The 12403-nt window shown below is 41.0% G+C and overlaps 1 protein-coding gene and 1 long non-coding RNA gene across 2 annotated transcripts; both read right to left on the bottom strand.

Annotated features, from left to right (window-relative positions):
• Positions 1 to 5907, bottom strand: LOC132378330 (iroquois-class homeodomain protein irx-4-like). Its single transcript, XM_059945145.1, is given in 6 exon segments — positions 1 to 2189; positions 2501 to 2814; positions 4096 to 4202; positions 5184 to 5369; positions 5371 to 5436; positions 5773 to 5907. Coding segments are annotated over 6 exon segments (1467 nt in total). The 5' UTR covers positions 5818 to 5907; the 3' UTR covers positions 1 to 1440.
• A 66-nt stretch (positions 5908 to 5973) lies between these two features.
• Positions 5974 to 11615, bottom strand: LOC132378659 (uncharacterized). The gene is made up of 3 exons (XR_009507148.1): positions 11112 to 11615; positions 7793 to 7906; positions 5974 to 6250 (listed from the first exon to the last, which is right to left on the bottom strand). It is a non-coding gene; the product is annotated as an uncharacterized LOC132378659 (long non-coding RNA).
• Between the last annotated feature and the right edge of the window lie 788 nt (positions 11616 to 12403).

Genomic DNA, 12403 nt, shown 5'->3' with positions numbered 1-12403 from the left:
ACTGCTGCTGAACACTAAAACGACACTTTTCAAGGTTGGTGCAAATCATTGTACTATCTTGTTTTGTTAATTCATTTCGCAAGTTTTTTCTGAAAAAAGAAAAAGAAAATAATAGAAAATGATTCCTGGTCAGCGTTCTCTTAGTTCCAAGTATTGAGATGCGTGTATTGACCACAAACTACAATTCATTGAATACAATCACTTGAATACATGAAAAGTTCTATAGCTTTTGTTTAAACGTGGAGTAGATCTTGAAATGTTTTGAAATTATACAATAAATTTATGCATTGTTTAATGTCATTGGGACAACATTGCCACGCTTTTTGAAATAACATACCATGCATATTTCTTCCACCATGTCAGATCTATGGCATAAAACTTGGGTTTCCTTTGAAAAATTCCTTTCCGAATTGGAGAAAAAAGCACGGTCCACTAAGAAGAATGAACAAGATGTCTGGCATGTTGCTCTACACCTGAACTCATAAAATAGAGGTTCAAACTTTGATTATTTCTGACAATCGGAGCCATGTCATAAATACTGACGAATCTTTAATTTATCCAATCTTGCAGAGTCGATGAAGGTATACTTCTTACTTTAGATTTGAAGATAGTTGACCTACTGGCAAAATGCAATCATTGTAACAAACGAGTGTATAACGAAGAAACGTCCCGAGTGGGACGAAAGGGAATTATAGAACGTTAAGAAGTAATTGGCCAGGAAAGAAGCAGGGAGTACTTTTGGAAAATATTTTTTAATGTGAAGTAAGTGCATGCTGTTCTATCAAATAAAAGTTAAAGAAAACTTCAATAGTATCGTATCTAAAAATAGATAAAGTGAGTAATATACTTTTATCTGACGGGTTATAACTTTAAAATGGAAAATTGTTTGATCTCATTATTCAATCATTCTATCCATCCACAATGTAACCAGACAACGCTCGTTAGATACCTCTAAAGGAGCACATTTATTTCAGTGCATATATGTTTAACATATATCCTTGTATTTCTTAAAGCTAAAGAACTGTGCAACGGTGTAAAGTTCTAACAAGTGTTGCAAGTGATCCATTGGCAGAGCTCGGTTATAGCATAAATATTCTTTTCAAAAATTGAATTTTCGGGAAATTATATTTGCATGCTTTCAGGCAGACTGCGAATTCCGACCTAAGCTACCCACTCCTGTAAACGCTGGCATCTGTAAACCTTACCGATATGTCTATAATTTCGTTTAGACGTGCTTTCCCACACGGACTTGAATAAATTACACAGCACTATTGAGTTAAAGAGCGCCTAAGATAACTTCAGCCGTTTTGTGAAAAGTTTTAAACAGTGATGAAATATATAAAGTCTAGTAAAAGATGGGCTGGGATTCTGAATAGAACATCTCGCCTCTTCCTAGTGCATCACAAGGCTCCGGAGCAAGAGTCCATATTATTTGGTTTGTTATGAACAGAACATTTTGTTCCCTGTTTTAGGAAACGTTGTGATGTCCTTACTATTTTCTTGCTGGGGTAAACCTGGGATCTGTCCTTTAATTGTATTTGTAGGAGTTCCCAAAGAGCGCCCCATTGCCTCTGTATCCAAGATAGTGCCTTTGGTGGTAGCCCAAGAAACGGTGGTGTTGGTAAGTGCCTGGTTTAAAGTGCTGTGTCTGAATAGAGGGTCGTGGAAAACCCCGTCCACCCAATTCCTTAGGGTGGTCACAGGGGAATCTTGCCTGTCCACCACGCCGGCAGGCATAGAGGCCAAAAGGGGCGAGGATGAGATAGCCTGCTGATGCCGTTTCAACATGCAAGATGGATACTCGGCTTGGCTCAGCGAAGTAGCCGTCTGAGCTAGGGACCAGATCCGGGGCTTGCTGTCCAGCATTTGCTGCCTGTGTTGTTGCTGCTGGAAGCAAAACTTGGATTCACATCCCCGCTGTCCTCCAGCCATTAGATCTTGCTCGGAGTTCGTCATCACTCGCTTGAGACAGTTCTTGACCTTTTCTGAATAGCCATCTCCCGGTGCTGGCAAGGGTATCTTTAAGGCGACCTTCTTGCACTGGTCAGCCGGACATTCTGAAACCTTGATCTGACCGTTGTCCATCTGTTGAAACGGGCCTTTCAGCTCGCACTCGTCACTTTCTGTCTCGATTCCATCAAAGTCATCGAGGTCACTCAGCTGCAGCTCTTTGTCTTTGCATGTGGTATCTGTCGGAAATAGAGTTAGAAGAATGAGAATATAATGCGACGGAATGCTTAGGAGAGTGTACTAACTGACCTGAATTAGCGTATTATATTCGTTCCTTAAACATAACAGATTAAACGTGACTTTACTCTTGGCAATTATATTTTACATTAAATAGCTGCGCATTTTCTTAAGTGGTTCTTGACTTTTCACCCCCAAAATGTCGGCCTTTCCATTTAGTGAAAAATAACTAACAAGGCAAATTACTCTTAGATCCACCGTCATGCCTGGTCTACTGATTTGTCTACCCGGAGAGAAAACAGTAATAGCGAACCATCATTGTGCTTATCTTCCGGGGTCTTACGGCTTGGACTTCCATCTTCTTCCTCGTCGTAGGGTTTTTTGTCATCGGCGCATTTATTCCTCGGCGACCAGGTCATCTTGTTCTCCTTCTTGAGCCTCCTCCTGGCGTTGGCGAACCAAGTGGAGACTTGGGTCAGGGTCATCTTGGTGATGATGGCCAGCATGATCTTCTCCCCCTTGGTGGGGTAGGGGTTCTTCCTGTGCTCCTGCAACCAGGCTTTTAGTGTGCTGGTGGTCTCTCGAGTTGCATTTTTGCGCCTGGCTCCTGGATCCACCGCCCCATACCTAAAATTTGTTAAAATAATTCCAAATTAATAGGAAAGGTGTCAACGTGCAGACCATGTTCAGTTATTCGGTTCTAACATGGATTCTGAACTTTGAAGTCTTTGCAGTGCCACAGTGCTTTGCGCTGGGAACTGCCACGTCACAAACTGGCAAATGGTGGAAAATTCGTTCTACAAATATAAATATGATCAAGGTACTAAAGTACAGGACAGAATGCACCATGTGGATCTTATTTTTCTCTGCACCACCAATGTGGACCTTTTCCCCCTCTGTAAACCAAGGCTTTTTGCTTTACTGTCTTTGGTTGGAGCATTATCGCTGCCATCATACTGCCTTTATTCCGTGTTTAGAAAATGGTAAATTTCATCACCTATAATTTCAAGGAGTCTGAAGCAATTAAATCCATTCGCATGGCGCTAGCAAATATCCTACGTACTGCATATTTGCTTTCAGATCACTACCCCAATTCCTTTAGGTCCGATAACTGCAGGGGAGTAAAGATGCTTGAAATATAACATTGATCCCCGATGTGATCAAATAATCGACTGAACGGGCTCTAGCTAAATTGAATGAAAAAGATAGAATATTAAGGGCCGCTGAGAAAAAAGCTAGGGAAATGAGTATTCCGAAGGGGAAGCGCCATGGAGCGTAAGTAAAGGAAGTGAAGGTGGCTACGGTTATGTCATCGTTTCTTTTAGTTAGATTTCTCGGGGTCTAACTTTCCCTAAATTTAAATCAGGCTCCAGTTCACTCTGCTCAGTAATGTAGGAACACATTAGCTGGATACAGTTCACGTAACCCTTGCCTGCTAAGCAAGGACAGAATGTTATGTTGAAGTAAGACATTCACACCCATTTCCATATCTCATGCAATTCAGCCGTAAAAGGCCAATCCCAGCCAGCGTGACGGAAATGTTTTTTTCGACAATTTCGAAACTAACAACAGCTTAATGCGCCGTTTCCATATAAGGAACATGATCGCTGGAAACGTGCAAGCCAATTATCAGCGGTCACAAGTAATTAAAAATAAACACAAGCGAAGTTTCACGGGGCATGATTTCGTGCTTTGATGCATTTCCAATCCAGTTTCACAGAGAGAAAGAAACCTGGTCATCATTTAATGCCGCACAGTTGAAGTATCTAAAAGTTATGTAATTTCAGAAAACGCACCTTTCCCAGAAACAAAACTATATATCTTCGGCACAGATTTATAAATTATTATTATAATGAGTGCAAATACTTCGATAGGACGAAAGGACCAAGAAGCAATCTACTTGCACACCTGTCATACTGATACTGTCCCAAGCTAGGATCATATGGGTAATAGGCAGTAGCCTGGGCGATTCCCGCATGCGCAGATCCCGCCGCATCCTTGGTGTCAAATGGACTCTGTAAGAGACATGTTGGCACATTTTGACTTTATTACCTGCACGCTTATTTAATTCAAAACTTTAAGCTGATCCCGATCACAGAACATTTAGTATGAATAACTGCACACAGAGGATGACCATAACAAAATAGTTATTTGGCATTTATGCGTAGATAAATCGGGCGTACATTTTGTTAAATCCCAAGCTTAGCAAAACGTCCCAGATACTGGAAAATAAAAAAAGAAAGCAGCCTCTTTCAGATTCTCATAGTGCAATTTGGTTTCGGACTTCAGCGAAACTTTAAGGCAAATTGTTTAAATGCTGAGTATGGCAGAAGAACTCTTGTATTGGGGAAATGGCCCAACATCATCGAATTATTTTAGTCCAGTTATAAAGCAGCAACATCTGGCATTTGTATTCACATAATCGAACTCTTTTACTAAGTGGATAGGTTTATAAGTTTGTGGCAACTGCTTGCCAAAATAATTGAATAAAATACATTGAACACGACGCAAAGCGAGCTCCACTGTGTATATTTTATACTGTATTTTTAAGGTTCATAGCGTTGTTAGTGAAGAATAGGCCCTTCAATTAGAAGAATCTAACTGGATGTTCACAGATATAATCACTCACATACATTTTGGACATGATGTTATTAATGGAGATAATACGTATTAATTTAAACATTTTAACCTCTTTGGTAAGGCAAATGTAGTATATTGCGTGACGGTGGGGAACGTTGCTCGACAGTAAATTAAATAAGGTGATTCTCCGGAATTCTCAAATTTACTTTCGACAAGTTCTTGACTTCAGCTCTGCCATAATGTTTTAATATGAAGCTGTTAACTGTAATTTACGAATTTTGGTCAAATGCTCATTTTCCTTGAAACTTAAGTTCATACTGACCTGATACTAACACCTTCTAGCGTTGAACCGACGGTGATTTATTCTGCCCTGCCCTAATTGCAGACAAGAAAACAACGACCAGAGGAGTGCTTACCAGTGAATAAAAAGCCGAAGGGTCTGCCCCGTAGGTCACATAGTTGCCATATCCCTGGCTGGTGGCATACGGGCTCCCGTACATTCCGAGGGCAGCCGCTGAGTTCAGCTCATGTCTGGCCGTGGCCAACAGCCTGCTCTCGTACACGGGACAATAGACAGGGGTTTGTGCAGAGGCAGCAGCCCCTTGAATCCGTCAGTGTTCTGCCACTTGACTCACAGCACGTAGTCAGGGGGTTGGTGGTCATCAGAAACTATATTTATTAAAAAAAGACAAATAATAATAAATATATAGATTGGGATTGCCACTGAATATTGCGTCGAGACTCCTTAATATTCTTCCTATGCGGCTATTCTCTTTTATACTAAACTGAATGCATGTTTGTTTTTTACAGAATAACTTCGCTTCTTACAATTAAACATGCATTTATTACCACACCGTAAAGTTAAGGCATGCCATATTTATCCGTATTGAAGTGAGTTAAAGATCACGCTGTGGGCGAGGCGGTGCTGAAAAGCCGGAACGATCGCCAGTAATCAATTAGCCTCTTGACTGCGATTAAAGCAATTGAAGGATCGATGTGACATACCTGAGGTGCAGATGTGTAGGGATATCCGAACTGCGGGTACGACATTGTCCAGGGCTCCCAACATTCAGAAGAGAGAGAGAGAGAGAGAGAGAGAGAGAGAGAGAGAGAGAGAGAGAGAGAGAGAGAGAGAGAGAGAGAGAGAGAGAGAGAGAGAGAGAGAGAGAGAGAGGGGGGGAGGGGAGGGGAGAGAGAGGAGGGAGAGAGAGAGAGAGAGAGAGAAGGAGAGAGGGGGTGAGAGAGAATGGGGGCGATAGAAAGGAGAGGGGGAGGGAAAGAGAGTGAGTGAGAGAGAGGGCGGGAGAGAGAGAGGGGAGGGGAGAGGGGGAGAGAGGGAGGGGGAAGAAAGGGAGGGGAGAGAGAGAGAGAGAGAGAGAGAGAGAGAGAGAGAGAGAGAGAGAGGGGACTGATCTTCACGCTATTGCAGTCTTGTTCCGTTCCACGGTACCAATTGATTGGCAAGCGCAGAGGCTCCTAGATGCTTGATAGGACGAAACAGGACGGCACTTCAATTTATTTACATACAGTTTAAAACTTTTCTTCTAGATACTAATTTGTGTATCTCGTCGCTGCACGACTACTGAATGTTGCATTTGTCTCGAAAAGTGAATCATTTTGCAACGCGGAATAGCCACTCAAAGATACGAAGACTGATACAAAGTGTTCCGCGAGTGAACTTAGTTAATATCAGTAGGCATGACGTCAGATTAAGACAGTTTTAAAAAAAAAGAACCCCCACCCCGTCTAACTCCACGGTGTGAAAATGAACACAAATGCTTCAAGTTTAAGAGCATCAGGACAGGACTCTGAGTTTAACATAGCCTCTATGCGAATACCGTTGCTTATAATGGATCAATTGAGCACAGTATGGTATAGCAGTTTTAGCGATGACCACGTTACTATCGCGTAACACTACGTGCAAACAGCTACTCAGATTACGAACAACATTAGTGGATTAATATTTGTTCTTGATCGTTAGGCAAAGAGACAAATGCGATTAGAAATATATTATTGATCAGCTGCAGCTTCTGTTCCTCCCCATTGCAGTGCAGTTGTAGGGGATATGAAAGTCGGCAGGCAAACCAACGCGAGCTTCACAATATTTCCGTCCTTATGCATTCGCTACTCAGTAGCTAATCAGTTAGACTGATGTCCTGGAAGCGAAGAGATCAATTCTTGATATATTACGTAGCACACTTGTGTTTATATATAAAGCGTTAGGTTTCAAACGTGTATCGAAGCATAAAATTGCAATAGGTAAGATCTGTCCTGTCCTCTAATAGAAATGATCGCTTTGAAAGCACAAGATTTATGGGAAACTTTAAATAACCAGGCATATTTATACGATTTTACAAAACACTGTCATGCCAGTGATTTATGAAACGCCAAGTGTCCCCCTTTATCTGAATTAAAAGTTACCCCGTGTGTTTAAGTGGTAAGTCGTCGAATAAACACCAGAAAACTCAGGACATTATTCTGATTTTGTCAATACATGGGACACCATAACATTATTATCTTGTAAAAATTCAACTTCAAATCTTGTCTTAAATCTCCCTTCGGATTTTTTTTTTCAACGTCCGACTGCGTCGAGGAGCGCAGATGGACAGACACATGGCCGCCAACCTGCTGGAGGGGAACGTGACGAAGGTGTCCTCCACCTTAAACCGTGTCTTGCTTTGGTGGTACTGTAGTAGATTTCTGTACAAACCCATGGTGTGTAGACTTGCTCGCATGTTCATGAGTTCAGACATGTGAATAGCCGCGGGGTCACACTCTAATTAATGATGATGTTCTAGTATTCTCCCCAGCTGGAAGACTGCCTCCAAGAAACGAATCTGCCTGCTTTGACAGCTCGATAGTGGGTGATTGATGACTATCCAGAGACCATAGTCTACATAATATAATATCTTCTGCATAATTGCTTCTATTTACAGATGAAAGTACGTGTTCTCAAATTGAGTTACTCTTTGTAAAACAGTATTGTGACATATTTATCTTACTGTTTAAAAATAATGAAAATTACCAGCATTTAAAATATCCAGGCAAAACCGTGACCGTAACGCTGAATGAAGGATCATGCAGATGAATAGTTGAAACAGTCGTATCTTCCAATTAGATATATGTGATCTGTAAGAAACTGAGAAGATTATTTTTTTTAAAAAAACTTTCAGAATAGCGTTCTCCTTTAGGCAAGTTAATCAGTAAACGACATTTTCTTAAAGCAGCCAATTAAAGAAATATTAAATATGTGCATGGAAAGTTTCTTTCATACTTGGAAACCATAATTCCAGCCCAATGTGCTCATACCTTAATTGCAACATTACTAGGATATATTTCTGCAGATGCACACTTGTTTATGATGTTTACAGGATAGATTAACAGCTTGCGTATACAGATAATCACCCTTTCCATTCCTATATTCTCAGCCCATACTTACCTCCGATTAGAGTCGACAGAGGATTGTTAAAATGCATGTGAGGGGAAACACACACACACACACACACACACACACACACACACACACACACACACACACACACACACACACACACACACACACACACACACACACACACACACACACACACACACACACACACACACTCCTTAAATGTTTAATGAATTTCGCCATCAAAGTCTCTTCCAGATATTTGTGACTAGATACAAGCCACTTATACTGTGTATTCTATTTGTATAATATGAAACAATATTATTATAGATTTTGTGGCCCAGGTTGTAAAACCAAAGCCAAGGGGTTACATCAGAGTAACATTTGACCCCATCCTGCCTAAAGAGGTTATTAGTACTGGTAAGCAAATACTTGATCAATGAGAGGTCTTAATGAGAGGCAAATGGGGTTGTGACGGCTGATAAGTTTCGGTGAGAAATACCAGAGCTTGGCAGCGGAAGGTAACGCAGAGAATGGCGGAAGTAATGATCAAAAGACCAGAGGTGGAGGAACATAAATACCTGGCAGGGTTATAGGTTTGGGGTAATTGTGGCGATGGGATGGATGCCATGCGCGATCATAGAGGAGGCAAAAGTCATCATGTCAAAATTCAGGCGTTGCTCAAGCGGGAACTAGAGGGCCGGGTGATGATGAGTGAACGGTAGTGAGCAGCTAGGAATTAGGCAGCAGAACATGCTCGGCATCAGGTTTAGTGAAGGCAGAATTCGGCAAGCAGGACAGGAGAGCATTGGAATGGTCAAACGTCCAACAAAGAAATGCAACTTCTCTTGCCAGATATTAAGACTGGGCTGGGGTAGGGTGAAATTAGGGCGTCTTGGTGCTCATGTCAAAGCTTTTGAGGGTTCTCCTCAATCTCAGGGAGTTGCGGGACAGAAGGGTGTCTCTGGATAGGCTTTATGTTGGTTTTATTTCCCAATGTATCTTTGCAAGGAATTGTCAATACCGTATGCGGGGTAATATTACAATGCAAACACTCTGGGATCAGATTATATAATGTCTGAAAAGCAAAATCAGTGCTTATTAAAATTGTGATGGGAATGATTTCCCTCCCAGTTAAAGACCACACATTAAGGCTGTGAAGTAGACAGAGAGAAATGAGATGGAAAGAGCTCTTGCAAGCACATGCCGCTTGTATATATCCCTCTTCCTCTTTAAACGCGATAGCTTTGGCGAAGATTCCAAGATACGATCGGCTACTAAACTTCGCGCAAACCTATTAAATATCTATTAGCAATGCACGAATGAGCAAGCGAGTTCCTGGTAATGGAACACGCACACATTTCAGAGCGCAGGTCACCCGTGTCAAGTGGTTTCATATCAAACTGTATTAGCGGGTTGGCGGGATTTAGTGACACCTCCCTACATAAAAGGAGAATGACTCAAATACAAAAAAAGCATGGTGCTTGTAAACTGTTGACTCTGAGATCGAGTTCGACGATATTTCATGATGTTGAATTTGCATCAAAGGGCAAGTTTAAACAACTATCAGCTATATATAACAACATTTTACAACTTTTTGTTTACTGTAGAAAGTCAAGGTTTTTACGGCTATTAAAAATAGAAAAGTTCCCCTATATCCTCCTGCTTGTAGCATTAACATGCCTGTAGCAGAACACTGAATATGAGAGAAAAAACTCTTTAAGAAATCACCACTTTAGGTGGAGTACCAGGCATAATTTCAGGTAAATGTATCAAGCTTGAAGAAAGTGTATTCAATGCATAAGCAAAAGTTTAGTTGTCCTAACATTCTTACAAACAGGTAACTTGAGGAAGTGCTCGCGCACTTTCTGAATCCCCTTGCATTGCGTGGTTGGCTGGTTTATGAAAGATTTAGTTACATTAGTGTATGTCTTTACACTATAAAAAGAATGGCAAGAGCCCACTGAAATTGAGTCGGCATTGTTCATGTTAAAGATTTAAAGCAAATGTGACATTTGCTGACAAGTAAAGTGAGCTGTACATGTTGTTCATTTAGGGCTGCATCACAGGGCTGAACGCAAAAGCGAACCGTCAGTGTCCATTCCCACCCGTTCACTCTTCCCCTGTCTAGAATATCTTTCCTCCTTTGCCTATTGCACAATCCCATTCCAAAGGAATGAGCGAAGTTACTTACGGCGTGGTAACCAGTACGGGCTAAAGCAGAAATGCATTCGAGTAATAAGTGCCACTTAAAACCAAGCGGACCATTTAAATAAAGGAACTTGCACGTTTTGAGCGCAGACTTAGCTAAGCCAGTATGATTTTTAAAACTTAAATAGCCTTGATTTAACACCAGCGCACTTTTGTTGAAACACCACTACAACCAACCAACTCTTAACACAGTTTTAATTTTATTTTCAATTTCAGTTCCTTTCCCATCACGGTGAGCATCGCTTAATCGAGGAATTCCGCACCGTAGCGGATTCTATTCATTCTAAAGCTGGTATAACACCTGCGAACACAATTTAAACTTCTGTTACTTGTAACTCAATTCTTGCTTAAATGGATGACGTTCCTCAAATCCAGGCTTAATGGCATTGATAATGTAGTATTCACCCGCTGAATGGCACTGATGGACGAATATCTTACCTCGACAAACAAAAAAAAACTCAGAATTCAGGTACAAAAAGAACGTACCTGAAAAACACAGGATAAATATCATTCATTTTATTCCACAATCTCCCAAGACTGAAAGTGATTATCCAATTTTTGCCAATGCCGTTTTAACCATCATTACAATCCTCCCAAAATATACAATGATCTGCAAAATATCTTTTACATTGAAAAGTTTTAAGGATGTTTAATTGCAAAATAATCTTAGCTACAAAAGCACCAGCGAACAGGCATGCATAGCCACAAGATAAATGGCTGCTTGTTGTGTGTGTATGATTACCTGTTCCTCCTCGGAGTTTAGAGATCGTACGCTTCCATTGGCATTCTTGCACCTTCAGGATGTAAATTGAGTTGTCGTTACGGCCCCTGCAAAGTCTCCGGATCTTATCGGTGGTATCTGTAGCAGGAGAAAGGGAGAGCTGATGTAGACATTCCCCACTCTCTTTCTGCTTCACAGTTGGGGAAATGTTTGAAGCTCCGAGCTCCACAAACACTCCAGTCAAACCGTGACGTACAGGAGCAGCACAACTCCCTGGCTCACTCTCCTTAAAGTATTCCCTTTGGAGGAGCACCTATGATCCGAATATGAGGCACGATTGCCCTTTTACTAACATTCACCCATCTCAAAAAATTCCACATTCCGAATTGAAACTCTGCCCCGACATAGCCGGTCCGTCAAAAGAGCTGCAAGGAGCACTGGAATTATTTTTTTTCTTGACCAGAGTAGCAAAACTAGAGGAGAAAACTTTGTGGGATTCTCGGTTCCCCCTTCCAGACTCCCATGAGCCCAAACACCAGTGCGTCTCGCACTTGTTAAACGGAATTGCGGCAATGGCTCCTTTCTTGGTATTCATGACAGAAACAACGACATTTAGACAAGGCAGATCAATACAATATAGTCAAGCTATTAATCCATGATTCAAACAGCGCCGGCGTTTACCTTCGGACCAATCCTGTCAATAATGTTTCTCATAACTGTCAGAGCCGTCAGCAGTTTAATCATTAAAACGAGTTTGCGGAGAATACATCTTTAAAAAAACTCTTTAAAAATGTCAACTAGAAGATAAATTTGTGCTGAAGCTTTGAATTATGTTTAAGTAATTATCATTAATCAATAAAATGATTGGATTATCATTGGCAGACGACTTTGTTTTTCTGATAGTTTTCATCTATTTATTCCTTCTTTTCTGGCCAGACTTAGTTATCAGGACAATTAATGAGATACTAAGTTGGATATGTAAAATGCATTCTAAAGTGAATTTTATGGAACTACTTGTTTGTAGACACGAATAAATCTATATCACTATTATCGTCAGCAGTTATAATTCTGCAGAAAATGAGACGGAGAGCTCTTTAGCCGCAGAAGCTCTGCTGGCCAGTCACATAAATGTTAATGTATGTACTGTATATATGGCTGTCTTGACATCACTGGTGTTGCTACCGCCGTGTGACAGGTTGACTATGCTCTCCGTAAGCAATAGTGAGAAGTAGAGTGCATATATGCAAAGGAGTCATATGGTCGTTCTGCTGCCACTCAGTAATTGCTAATTCCAGGATCTTTATTCCCCCTTC

This window comes from Hypanus sabinus, chromosome 20 (assembly GCF_030144855.1).
Source record: "Hypanus sabinus isolate sHypSab1 chromosome 20, sHypSab1.hap1, whole genome shotgun sequence".
NCBI lineage: Eukaryota > Metazoa > Chordata > Chondrichthyes > Myliobatiformes > Dasyatidae > Hypanus > Hypanus sabinus.
This window is presented reverse-complemented; position numbering and strand designations above follow the sequence as displayed.